General features: G+C 31.4%; 2 protein-coding genes and 1 long non-coding RNA gene across 5 annotated transcripts; 1 reads left to right on the top strand and 2 right to left on the bottom strand.

Moving 5' to 3' along the window:
* Positions 1 to 78: 78 nt before the first annotated feature.
* LOC104756593 (alcohol dehydrogenase-like 2) lies at positions 79 to 2,549 on the bottom strand. 2 transcript variants are annotated; one of them, XR_015587134.1, is made up of 9 exons: positions 2,138 to 2,482; positions 2,001 to 2,047; positions 1,584 to 1,912; positions 1,338 to 1,420; positions 1,140 to 1,220; positions 927 to 991; positions 727 to 822; positions 487 to 648; positions 79 to 370 (listed from the first exon to the last, which is right to left on the bottom strand). XR_015587134.1 is itself a non-coding variant. In XM_010479201.3 (9 exons), exons 1-9 carry the CDS (start codon positions 2,327 to 2,329, stop codon positions 254 to 256), a joined length of 1,167 nt encoding a protein of 388 aa, XP_010477503.1. In that variant the 5' UTR covers positions 2,330 to 2,549; the 3' UTR covers positions 79 to 253. The 2 variants fall into 2 exon arrangements, 1 of the variants encoding a protein (XP_010477503.1); XM_010479201.3 differs by having other exon boundaries at positions 1,145 to 1,220; positions 2,138 to 2,549.
* Positions 2,550 to 2,946: 397 nt separating this feature from the next.
* LOC104756592 (alcohol dehydrogenase-like 1) lies at positions 2,947 to 5,757 on the bottom strand. 2 transcript variants are annotated; one of them, XR_015587133.1, is made up of 9 exons: positions 5,372 to 5,670; positions 5,235 to 5,281; positions 4,827 to 5,155; positions 4,566 to 4,648; positions 4,303 to 4,378; positions 3,827 to 3,891; positions 3,633 to 3,709; positions 3,341 to 3,502; positions 2,947 to 3,165 (listed from the first exon to the last, which is right to left on the bottom strand). XR_015587133.1 is itself a non-coding variant. In XM_010479200.3 (9 exons), exons 1-9 carry the CDS (start codon positions 5,561 to 5,563, stop codon positions 3,049 to 3,051), a joined length of 1,167 nt encoding a protein of 388 aa, XP_010477502.2. In that variant the 5' UTR covers positions 5,564 to 5,757; the 3' UTR covers positions 2,947 to 3,048. The 2 variants fall into 2 exon arrangements, 1 of the variants encoding a protein (XP_010477502.2); XM_010479200.3 differs by having other exon boundaries at positions 3,633 to 3,728; positions 5,372 to 5,757.
* A 1,739-nt stretch (positions 5,758 to 7,496) lies between these two features.
* LOC147923464 (uncharacterized) lies at positions 7,497 to 8,075 on the top strand. Its single transcript, XR_015586514.1, has 2 exons — positions 7,497 to 7,604; positions 7,745 to 8,075. It is a non-coding gene; the product is annotated as an uncharacterized LOC147923464 (long non-coding RNA).
* The last annotated feature ends 4,443 nt before the right edge of the window (positions 8,076 to 12,518 follow it).

The following is a 12,518-nucleotide window of genomic DNA, read 5'->3' as shown; positions in this document are numbered from 1 at the left end:
CCAATATACTCTCAGAATCAAAATGTTACTTCTCTCTTTATTATGTCTTGTAGTTACAGTAATGAGTGGAGAGGAGAATTTTGGAGAATGTACAAACGAATCACATAATTCACACCGTAAGCAAATCCTCAACAAAGGAAATTACATTATTTCGAAATATCTTTTAATCCGTCGATTTGCAATTTTTATTCTTCTTTGTTACCATCCATGTTTTTGTAAATGTAGGAATCAGAAGAATTTTGATAAAAAAAAATTATGTATCCATCCATAAAATGCAACGGATAGTGTTTCCTTCCGCCAATAAATCGAAAGCTTTGTTAATTTCCTCAAACTTTAATTCGTGTGTAATTAGACCGTCCAAATTTAGCTCCTGCATGATTTTTTTTATTATTAAAAGAATATATTATAAACTCCACATGTGTATAACGTAAATTGCAACTAAATTACTTTTTTGTGTAACCATAAATAAATGAATGCTTATAGTACCTTTTTTAAATAACGATCCACCAGAATGGGAATATCAAGTTTGGGTTTCAGACCGCCAAATAATGTTCCGCATATAGTTCTGCCTCTAAGAAGATCATAACTACCCAAGCTTATTGGCATAGCCTTTTGTTCCATCCCCAATACTACCGTTTTACCCGATCCCTGAAAATAAAAATTTATTAATAATTAGGAAACTTGATTTTGGTTTATCCATGTAATGATGCTAATTAGAAAGCGTACCGGTCGAGTGCTATTGAAAGCCTCCTCCATCAAGGAAGCTAAACCAATGCATTCAAAACTGTAGTCAACTCCTCCTTCTGTCATATCGTTGATCACCTTTTTCATAATTATACAATAGAATAATTATATTTCTTTCTGCATGTTGCGAATCATATAAGTTAGCAAACTTTGTATAAAATAAGTGTAAATGATCAACACACTTGGCTAGTTTTCTTCTCTCCACACAAAGCAGGGTTGACGAAATCCGTGATCCCGAATTTTTTACCTACTCCAACATGGCAACATTCCAAAAATAAAATGATATATAACAAACAAAGCTTGTACAACATGTAGGGTATATAATATGACATATTCAGTATCAGAAGTGCGTATACATTTATTTAACAAAATGTACAAAAACAAAAAAGACCAACCTAACCTATTTCAAATTTGTCGGGATTGAGATCCACACCGATGACCTTTGCAGCCCCGCGGAGCCTGGCGCCTTCGGCAACCTGTTTACCAAATCATTTTTATTTTTTTTGAATTATTATCTCTTAAATTATATGACTAATGACTATGATTTACAATAAACTACTTAACAAAAAATCATTAGACATATGTAAATGTACCGCAAGTCCAACAGCACCAAGGCCAAAGATAGCGACAGTGGAACCTTCCTCCACATCAGCTACTTTCCATACAGCTCCAACTCCTACAGCCCATATTATTATCAAACTTCTAAGTTCTAACAAAGTGTAATAATTATTTTATTCCACCCCTTCATTTCTACTTAAGTTAATGTTTTAGCCTCGAATAAAAAATTTTAAACTAATCAAAATCAACCCTACACGAATATGAAAATCAAGATAATTAACCTGTGGAAACACAACAGCCGAGCAAGGCCGCTTTGTGAACGGGAATCTCCGGGGAGATTTTAACGAGATGTGCTATATCTACGACGGTGTATTCAGTAAAACTCGAGACAAAAAAGAAATGGTAAATATCTTCTCCCGAAGAGTCTTTGAATCTAGAACTCATTCCGTATCGTCTTGTGTTTGATAAGAAATCGTTGGTAAAACTTTTGCACCAGTTGCTCTTTGGAGATTTGCAGTCTTTGCATTCTTCACATTGAGGGTGAAACACTGGCAAAACGACGTCACCTTCTTTGAATCCGTCCACGTTTTCTCCAATACTCTCGACCACACTGGATAACAAAGTAATTAGGCAGATTCTTGAAGATCAAGATTAGTTAAAAACTGAAATGAAAGAAGAGTATGTATATGAATGTTCACCCCACTGCTTCGTGTCCTAGAATCCTAGGAAACCTAGCAAGCGGTCCCTAGATAAAGCTCAAAAAGGATTAGTTAAAATCGAGTTTTGAAGGATAAATTATGCGTTGACTTTGCGATATAATGTAAAAAAAATTTACATTGTCTAGTTTCGAGAAAGTAAGATCGGTGTGACATAGAGAAGTGCATAAGATCTTAATCCTAACTTCATAAGCTCTTGGTGGATCAACTTGGATCTCTTCCATCACCAATGGTTCTCCTGCTTTTCGTAAGATTGCTGCTTTGCATCGGATCGGCTTTCCTTGGGTGCTGGAGAATGAAGCCTTTTCCATGGTGAATTATGGATTATGATGGAGTGATCTCTGAGAGAGAGAGAGAGAGAGTCACCTGTTTCTTCTTATATTGTCTCTGCAAAAAGATTCCCTAGATTTGTTTCTTCTAATAAATCACTTTAGTTGAATAATTAAGCACGTCTCTAATCTAATATTCACCCAACCATTAATTATGTCTCTTATAATGAGAAAAGGAAGGGGACCTTAAAATTTCGAGCTTGGTGGATATAGTACAAAGCTAAAAGCCACCTAATAGATATTAAACTCAAATCAGCATCAAATTTTTAATTAAATTTTACGTTTGTCACAATTAGATGTGAAAAAAACTTTTACTTACACATGTTGGTATACGTCTACTATATAAAAGAAAAGAGAGACCGTTTTATTACTAGAGCTGACAGCAAATGTTTTATATAAATGCTTTGAAGCGATTAAATGCATATGTATCAGAGATTTGGATTTTGAAGTGATAATATTTGTACAAAGTACTATTTGTAACCATCTAATGCTTGTCACCATCAGAAAACACAACTTTAAGGGGTTTGGACTGCCAAAGATATAATGCGAAAGATAAGTTTGTGGCTCTAGTTGATAGACAAAAATTGCAAGGTAACAACAAGAACAAAACATATTTTATTGGACGACAAAAGGAAGATAATGCATACAAGATCGACAAAAAGATTTTAAACAGTAAAATGTAAAGATGGATAAGGAAATAATCACTTATCCATCCATAGAATGCATCGGAGAGACTTTCCTTCCTTCAATAAATCGAAAGCCTTGTTGATTTCTTGAAATTTCAGTTCGTGCGTGATAAAACTATCCAGATTGAGCTCCTACAATTTGTTAAAAAAATAAAATTAATCTCATGAAAACATAGTATATAGGAATAAAAACAAAACATAATACAGGTGGACTTTTCTCCAAAAAAAAAATATATATATATATATATATATATACAGGTGGACAAAAAATGTAATCACATAACTTTATATATAAATTTATAATCACCTTTTTTAAGTAGTGATCCAAGAGAATAGGAATATCAAGTTTAGCTTTCAGACCACCAAACAAGCTTCCGCAAATACTTCTGCCAGTAAGAAGATCAAAACTACCTAAACTAATTGGCGCTGCATGCTTCTCCATCCCCAACATTATCGTTTTTCCTGATCCCTGTATTATTTATATACAATTATTTGTTAACTGTGAAAAATACTGTAAATTGTAAAAACCGATTTTGTTAAACCATTGTAATGATGATGTTGAACCGACTAGAATTTGGTATGATCTGGTTTAAGCGTACCGGGCGGGTGCTGTTGAAAGCCTCAGTAAGTAAAGATGCTACGCCAACGCATTCGAAACTATAGTCAACTCCTCCTCCTGTCATTTTTTTAATCACCTTTTTTCATAATTATCCAACAAAAAGATTAGTTCTGTTTTTTATTAATTTGTGTAAATAAATTAATTAATTACTCCGACGGTTATTAGCTGGCATACCTCACTAATCTTCTTTTCTCCGCACAAGGTAGGATTGACGAAATCCGTAAGACCAAATTTTTTACCTGCTCAATGTAAATAAATATACTTTTATATATGATGAATTAATTTACTCCCTTTGATAGAAATTAAACCTACTGTTAAGTGATAATTTACATTAATCAAAGTAACAATATGATTTATTTTTCAAAAACTTTAAATCATAAATGACATAAACATAAACAATTAGATACGTGAAAGTTGAAACTAATATGTTTAGTGTGAATTTTGTGGAAATGCTATGCATGTTAACACATTGCTGAGGAACCATTACGCATAACATCATTAACTTACAGTCTACTACACTAAAAATACCATCATCGCCAATGCGGTAAGCAACATAAGCCCAAAAAAACAAAATCATGTAAGCAACATAAGCCCAAGAAAACAAAAGCATATACTACTTGAAATATATATAACACAACTTTTAACTTTACCTAGCTCGAATTTATCAGAATTGGTATCTACTCCGATGATCTTTGCGGCCCTACGTAGTCTGGCTCCTTCTGCAACCTTGTACCAACTCATTTAAATTATTATTATAACAAATAACTACAAGAAAAAATTTGATTAAATAAACAATTGTTAAAAGTACTTTTGTTTTCCTTTATACAAGAAAAAGTAGTGTTATAATTGAAGCCGACACAAATCCAATAAAAAAAAGGTAGTATTATATAATTGGAGAGGAATGATTGATTACTGCAAGTCCAACAGCACCAAGGCCAAACACTGCAACAGTGGAGCCTTCGTCCACATTAGCCACCTTCCAAGCTCCTCCAATTCCTACTCCACGTGACAATTGACATAGCCATCAGTTCAGTGCATGTCAATTTTCGTACTTTTCCCATAAATAACAATTCCAACCCTAATTTCTACTTCTTTCTATGTTTTCACCCCGGATATAACTAATTTATCTATACCAACCCTAGGAGAAGAATAGATAAAGAATGAACTGAGATACCTGTTGAGACACCACAGCTGAGCAAAGCCGCTTTATTAACGGGGATTTCAGGAGATATTTTGACAAGATGTGCGATATCAACGACGGTGTATTCAGAAAAACTTGAGACAAAGAAAAAATGGTGAATAACTTCTCCCGAAGAGTCTTTGAATCTAGAACTCATTCCATATCTTCTTGTGTTTGATACGAAATCGTCGCAATATCTCTCACACCAGTTGGTTTTCGAAGACTTGCAGTCTCTGCAATCTTCACAGAAAGGTAGGAACACTGGCAAAACGACGTCGCCTTGTTTGAATCCATCTACGTTTTCTCCAATGCTCTCGACCACACTGAAGTAACAAGTAATTAGGTAGATTCTTGAAGATCAAGAGTGTAAAATTGAAACTAAAGAAGTATATGAAGATTCACCCGACTGCTTCGTGACCTAGAATCCTAGGAAATCTTGAAAGCGGTCCCTGGAAAAGTCAAGAAAAAAAAAAGATTAGTGAAATCAAGATTTTGAATAATAGATTCTATGTTGACTTTGTGATATAGTGTGAACTTACAAAGTCCAGTTTCCAGAAAGTAAGATCAGTGTGACACAGAGAAGTGCATAGAATCTTAATCCTAACTTCGTAAGCTTGAGGTGGATCCACGTAGATGTCTTCTATTACCAATGCTTCTCCTGCGTTTCTACATATTGCTGCTTTGCATTTAATTGGTTTTGCTTTGTTGCTAGAGGAAAATGTCTTGTCCATGGTTATGATGAGATCGATAGATGCACAATAGCTGAGTGGACGAGAGAGAGGAAGAGAATTCGAGTCTCTTGTTCGTAGCTTATCCTTTAAAAATAGATATTACGCTTTATATATTGAGTATTTAGTTCAATGACACATATAACTATAGAGTGACACGGACACATCGAGTTGGACGTGTGCTCACTCAATAATGTGCATGCAATACTATTCGTTCATTACTTATAAGATTTGGAGGTTTTCCTCAAAAGAAAATCTTATAATAAGAGAAGGTTTTTTTTAACTTTTACTCATATTGTGATATTTGGCATTTTCTTTTACGGACATCTGTCATCTTTTATTTCTATTTTATTATTTAACAAATTTATATCATTTTCAATTCCAAATAGTCATAGTTCTCTTCCAAATGTTGGTACAATTGACATATATTTTTAAATTCACTTTTATATCTTAAATTTTTTTATCAAACAAAATCAAATTATTTTATAATAAAATCTCATATTATATATATGATAAGAAATGTAATATTCTATAACATTTACTAATAAATAACTGATATTTGATACATCTATTTTAAACATTTTTCTTACATTTTATTTAATTTGTCCTTCATCCTTAAAGTAAAAAAATACACTATTTTATAATAAAAGAAAATATCATAATAAAAATCATATCTTGGATGAAAAATGAAATAGTTTAAATACATAATTATGATTAAGCCTTAATGTAATTTTATAAACCTTAATTTTCACACGTTTTAAAATATATAATATTTTCTTTCATTGAGTAGACAAGAAAGTTAGTCAGTTCCATACTTCCACTAAAATCCTATTAAATTATGATAAATTACACAACAATAGCATCTTCTTTCATATCAATACACATATCAACATAAAATCGATCTTGTCAAGAGCATTTCAGAATTGTTCTCATGTTCAAATCATATATATATAAGAAGATTTTCATATATATTGACTTTCTTGATTTTCTATCTATTTATTTCATTAGAAAATTGTAAGTGACATATGTAAAATAGTATTAATTAAATCATTAAGTTTGATTATTTCTTATGTGGAAAATATATTAAAATTTAATATTTAATATCATGTAGTGGGTTACAAATTGCTTTTACCATGCATTAAAGAGAGTAACTGTTAATAAAATATTAACAAATATTAAAACACAAATTGTATTACAGTTAATATATTAAAGTGTATTCATATAATGAAAGATTTGTTTTAAATTTTTTTCAAATATCATTGGAGTTACATTTTAAAGAATTAATATGCAATAAATTGTATTAACGATTACTATTAAAGAAAAATAAAATATCATGTTGTTTTATATCTTTAAACTATATTAGGATAAATTGATTTGATCTTTGGCACAAAAATGTGAAGCAAATATTATAACTTTTTGTCAACAAATAATTATTATAATATTATAATATTATTATAGCTTGAAATTAGTAAAGAGTTTTGTATGAATCACATTATATTTTTCTGAAATTATGATATTAATATTAAATCATTAATAATTGGAAATTTATTTTGTCCAAAATTATAATATTAATAATTCTTTTTTATTTGCAAAATTTTAATGTTATGGTAATTATATAAGATACTGATAAATGATATCTATATATAATGACTAAAAGGACATTACATATATAAATACCAATATATTTTTTAGTACAGAAATATCATTTAAATATAGTGAATATAAAAAATAATGTATGTAGTTTTGAGAAAAATAAATTAATAATTGAGAAGTGAGGACATGTGTCAAAAATATACGCTGCCAAATGTCACCGTATTATGTAAAGTTAGGCAAATATAACTGTTATGACACCAAATACCCTAATTCCCAAATTTGTAACTGTTAATAAAATATTTTGAACCTAAGAGTAACATCTATCATACATTTACTTAAATATTTGGACTCAAATTTACTGTCAAATTTTAAAACTATATTATATAGAAGCCATGGAATGGAATCAATGGATATTAAAGGTTCAACTAAAGTCTTGTTAAGATACAAGAAGGTAGATTCTTAAAAAAATGATTAACTAAATTTTAATCTAAATTCTTTTATTTACTTTTTAATAAAAATTTACTCTTAGTTTTTATATATGTAGACATTATTTTAACTTTCCTGAGAATTAGTTAAATGTCTTTATTTTAGGTTTATGTGTTTGTTTTAACATCTTATCGAGAAAGGAGCCAGACCAGTTCCGGACGACAAGCAGACTAAACAACCTTAGACCACAAATTTATTTTATGTTTTAAAGCCATCAAATAATATGTATATTATAATAGTCACAATATATTTTCCTCACTATAATCTATTCCATCCATTCCTTATTAATCCATTTTCTAGAGAAAAACAAATGTTGCACAAAAAAAACAATTTTTAGGTTTTCTAGATATTTTTAATAAGTAATGAATGACAAATTGTAAATTTCAAAAAAAAAAAGAACTGAATATTATTGGTTGAAATTCATTAATCACAAAAATAATGCAAGTAAATTCGGGTTTTAATATGTTTTTTTTTAATATGTTTGAAAATCCTAAAATATGGATTAATTTGGAACAGAGGGAGTATTGTCTAATATAACAATTTAATACAGTCCCATATAATTTTAAAAATTTTAAATGATGGGAAGTGTTTTTAATCAAGTGCTTACAGTACCACCTCTGCGACCGATCCCACAGGAGCTCGATTCCACTAAGTCGTGTTATCTCTCTTAGTAGGGACTGGGTATGAATCAGGCCTTGTCGATTATATGTTGACAAAAAAAAAATCCGATGGAAAGAAGGCTGGAATATGATTTGTGGCAACATTTTCATTTTGTTGGATGAAAGGGATTTTGTTTCATATTACAATATTGGCCAGATTGTGGAGAATCACTATCCATGAAGATGGAGGCATATCAAAGGGACTTCAAACGTTTGGACCGAGCAAAATAAAAGTTTATTATACAGAGGTAAAGTGAATTGTAAAAAAAGCAAGCAATGGAAAAAATGGTACATCAATACTCCATAGTATAAAATCTATAAAAGTTAAATATTTTATTTATGAAATCATTCACAAAACATAAAAAGTTGAGGCAAATTAATTCAAGAGTGATTGAGAGATAATGTTTAGTATGATAATGTTTAATATGTTTAGTATTTGGAGTTTAGGGTTTAAAATTTAGTTACTTTGTATATGTATAAGGATATTATTTAAAATGGATTACAAGAGAAGGTATTTCTTTTAAAATTATTTGTTGTTAAGTATTACTTTTAGATTATGAAAGTAAAATTAATATATAGAACAACATTAGATTATCTATCAAAGTAATTATATAGTAAGGTCTTACAATTTTATTTTTAGACTACTTATCAGTTTAAAAAAAAAAAAAAAACTGTAAATAAATATAATTTATCTTAATTACTTAACAAAAATGCCAAATTAAATTAATTTTGCGGTAACTAAAACAATGGTCATATTATTATAATAACATATTATTTAAATATTTTCAACAATACTTTGTGTACTTTAATTTTTTTCTCTATCAAAATGATTCTTTTATGAAGCATCATAAAACAAATATCTATAAAAATACTGTAGTTTAACTATAATATTATAAAAATTAATTTTCAATATATATAGTAACAATTACATATACATTTCATATAGAATTAAATAGAAACTTCATCCTTTATTTCAAATTAATAATGCATACATAACCCACGCATCGGGTGGGTTACTTTCTAGTATATTTATATATATATATATATATATGTTATATACTTATAAGATTTGGAGGTATATATGTAATGTCATATGCATCTAGACCCACAACATGTGTAACATTGATTCGAAAATTTGATATTATCATAAGCATTGAACAGTCGATATTAATACCCAAAAAAAAAAGTCTAGTTGGTTTTAAGTTCTAATATTAGAACTCACTATATTTCACATAGGAATGTCGAGTGGCAGAAATTAGTAAACAACAATTCAAAAAGTATGAGCAAGTTTGTGACTAAAAATTTGAGGTTAAGGGGTATCTTTTTGGGCATCAATAAAACAGCGCAAAAATGAGATTTTTAAAACAATCAAGAGAAATACAAGAAATAAGGGGTTCATATTTTGTTGCAAGAAAGGAATCTGTATGTATTTGTAACAGTGATGAACCATATACATCTCGTATGAGAGGTATGGGTGAGAGGTACCGTATGATTGGTAAATCTTTGCATGCGAACATTGTTCAAGTGCGTGTGAACTGTGTGGTGGACTAGTGCCTAGTGGTACATGCATGTAAATTTGTCAACAGCGATATTCGTCTTTCGGATCCTAAAAATATCATTCTGAATAAAAATAATAACATACGTTGACCGAATTCCAATTGTAGGCTGTAGATCTTGTTAATGTGTATTAGCATACAAACCCTGATATAAATCTACTAGTTCTGCATAAAAAGTCATTTTCTCATAAAAGGTGTTACTTCTCTAATTTAGCATCTTAATAAATGCCTAGTCTGCAAATTCAAACTTAAGAAAGTGTTAGTGATCTACCAAAAAAAAAAAGCTTTCCTGTAAGTGCAATCCTACCAAGCCTTATACTCGAAGTATGAGAGACATGAGCCAAAAAAAAAAAAAAAGGAAGCACAAGGCTCTTTGCAAGTGTTGATTCCATCGGCAAAACAGCTTTTACAACATTTTTTTTTTCTTTCACAATGAATTTTGTGCATACGTATCCCTCTATTTTTTTTTATATTTTATTCTTCTACTTTGAGCCACAGCCAAAATAAGCCTCCCCAAAAATCTCAGAGAAAAATAAATATATAAGTGATCCTGAGGGAGACCATGTGACAAAGTGTGTCCCTTACATTGTTGAAGGGCATGGATCTGTCTTAGCCCTTCCTCATGGATCCGAGCTATTGTGTCCAGTTCCTTCATTGATAGAGACTCTAAATTAGCACCATACAGTGGCGCATGCCTTGAAATCTCTTCTCAAAGTGAGGATTCTAGTGTGTGGATGTATTGCTGTTGAAAAGTATCATCACATCAGACGAGTTTAAGTGAGCTCTAAAAAGAGAAAAGCAGAAAAAGAAAACATATATCTGTTTTGTCTCTATCAAACCTGGCAAGCTTGGAGTTTGGATTCCATTCCATCAATGTAAGCTTCACACCGAGCAATCTGATCTTCTTTCTCTTGTTTCTCTTCTTTTGTCTGCCCTATTGTTTGTGTCAGTTGCCTGATTTGATTCTCAAGTGACTTGCGTAAGTCCTCCCGAGTTACATTATCAGTAGCATACCGTTTCAACTCTTCTCCAAATATTTTTCAAGCTGCCTCTGTTACCTTTAGTTTCTCAGTTAGAGCATTTTTCTCTTTTCCTACCTTCTGTATTTTTTAACAAAGAAAATGGCATCACTTGTTAAGTGAGAAATACAATTTGCTGTAATTATAATTATCTGATCATTATTCATCTTCTGCAAGCATATTCTCCACATTTTATTTCAAGTCCGTACCTTAAGTTCATCACGCTTTCGAGCTTTTAGCAACGCCAAGTTGCGTCTCTGTTTCGTGAAGGCGATCCAAAAGAGTTTTCTTCTCATACGAGAGCTTATCTATCTCATCTTGACGTTCTGATCGGATCCATTCCAGCTGACTCTCTACATCCCGAAACTGTTCTACCAGATCCTTCTTTTCTCTAGCAAAGCGGTCAATCTCAGCTTTCATTTCAGACTGCCATTTGATACAGTATTACTAAGCTGTATGATCACAGAATGCCAAAAACTTCCAGCATCATCACAATCTCACAACAGATAAAATGAAGTAAGCACATACCTTAAGACGGGTGTTTGCAGCCTCAGACTCACTTAATTTTTGTGTGATGCTAGATTTCTCCTTTGTCATAAATTAAATCTCCGTCTTCTTTTCTTCTTTCAACCGGACAATCTCTGTTGATGTAAGCTTGAAATAAGCTTGAGGAGCAAGCTTAATATATTTAGGAGATATCTAAATATAGATATCTATAGATTTAGGAGGAATCTAAATTATGTAATATTTCCTAAAGGTTGTTAGGCTAAATATTTACTTGGTCTCTATATAAAGCTAATGTCGAGTTGTGACATTAGACCTGAGAGAGAATAGAGATTTAAGAGAAAAGAGCTTAAGTTTTGAGTGATTTTCTTAAGTAAATAAAGTGAGTTTTACTTTTATTCTTCTTGAAATTCTTAAAGCTTGATTCAATTTTTGGTATCAGAGCAAGTATTGAATCAAACACAATCTCGAGAGAAACTTTTCTTGTTAAGAAAGAATCATGGGTGACATCGTTCTTGCCAAGCCGAAAGAAGGTAGTTCTTCTAGTATCCAATGTCCGATGTTGAATGATGTAAATTATACAGTATGGGCGATGCGTATGAAGGTATTACTCAAGGTGAACAAAGTTTGGGAGTCTATCGAACCTGGATCAGACAACGGAGATCATAACGATTTGGCTCGAGCTCTTCTGTTCCAGTCTATACCCGAAGCTTTGATCCTACAGGTCGGAAACTTAGACACCTCTAAGGCCGTCTGGGATGCTATCAAAGCACGACATGTTGGAGCTGAGCGGGTAAAGTAGGCAAGGTTACAAACTTTGATGGCAGAGTTTGACAGAATGAAGATGAAAGATAGCGACACTATTGATGATTTCGTAGGTCGTCTCTCGGAACTGTCCACCAAATCCGCAAGCCTAGGAGAAACCATTGAAGAACCAAAACTTGTTAAGAAATTTCTTAAAAGTTTACCACGGAGGAGGTTTATTCATATTATTGCATCGCTGGAACAAGTTCTTGACCTAAACACAACAAGCTTTGAAGACATCGTTGGAAGGTTGAAAACTTATGAGGAACGTACTCGTGAGGAAGAAGAAGATCAAACCTCTGATCACGGCAAACTCATGTATGCAAATATGGATACA

Source organism: Camelina sativa, chromosome 17 (assembly GCF_030686135.1).
Source record: "Camelina sativa cultivar CO46 ecotype springtype chromosome 17, ASM3068613v1".
NCBI classification, from domain to species: domain Eukaryota; kingdom Viridiplantae; phylum Streptophyta; class Magnoliopsida; order Brassicales; family Brassicaceae; genus Camelina; species Camelina sativa.
This window is presented reverse-complemented; position numbering and strand designations above follow the sequence as displayed.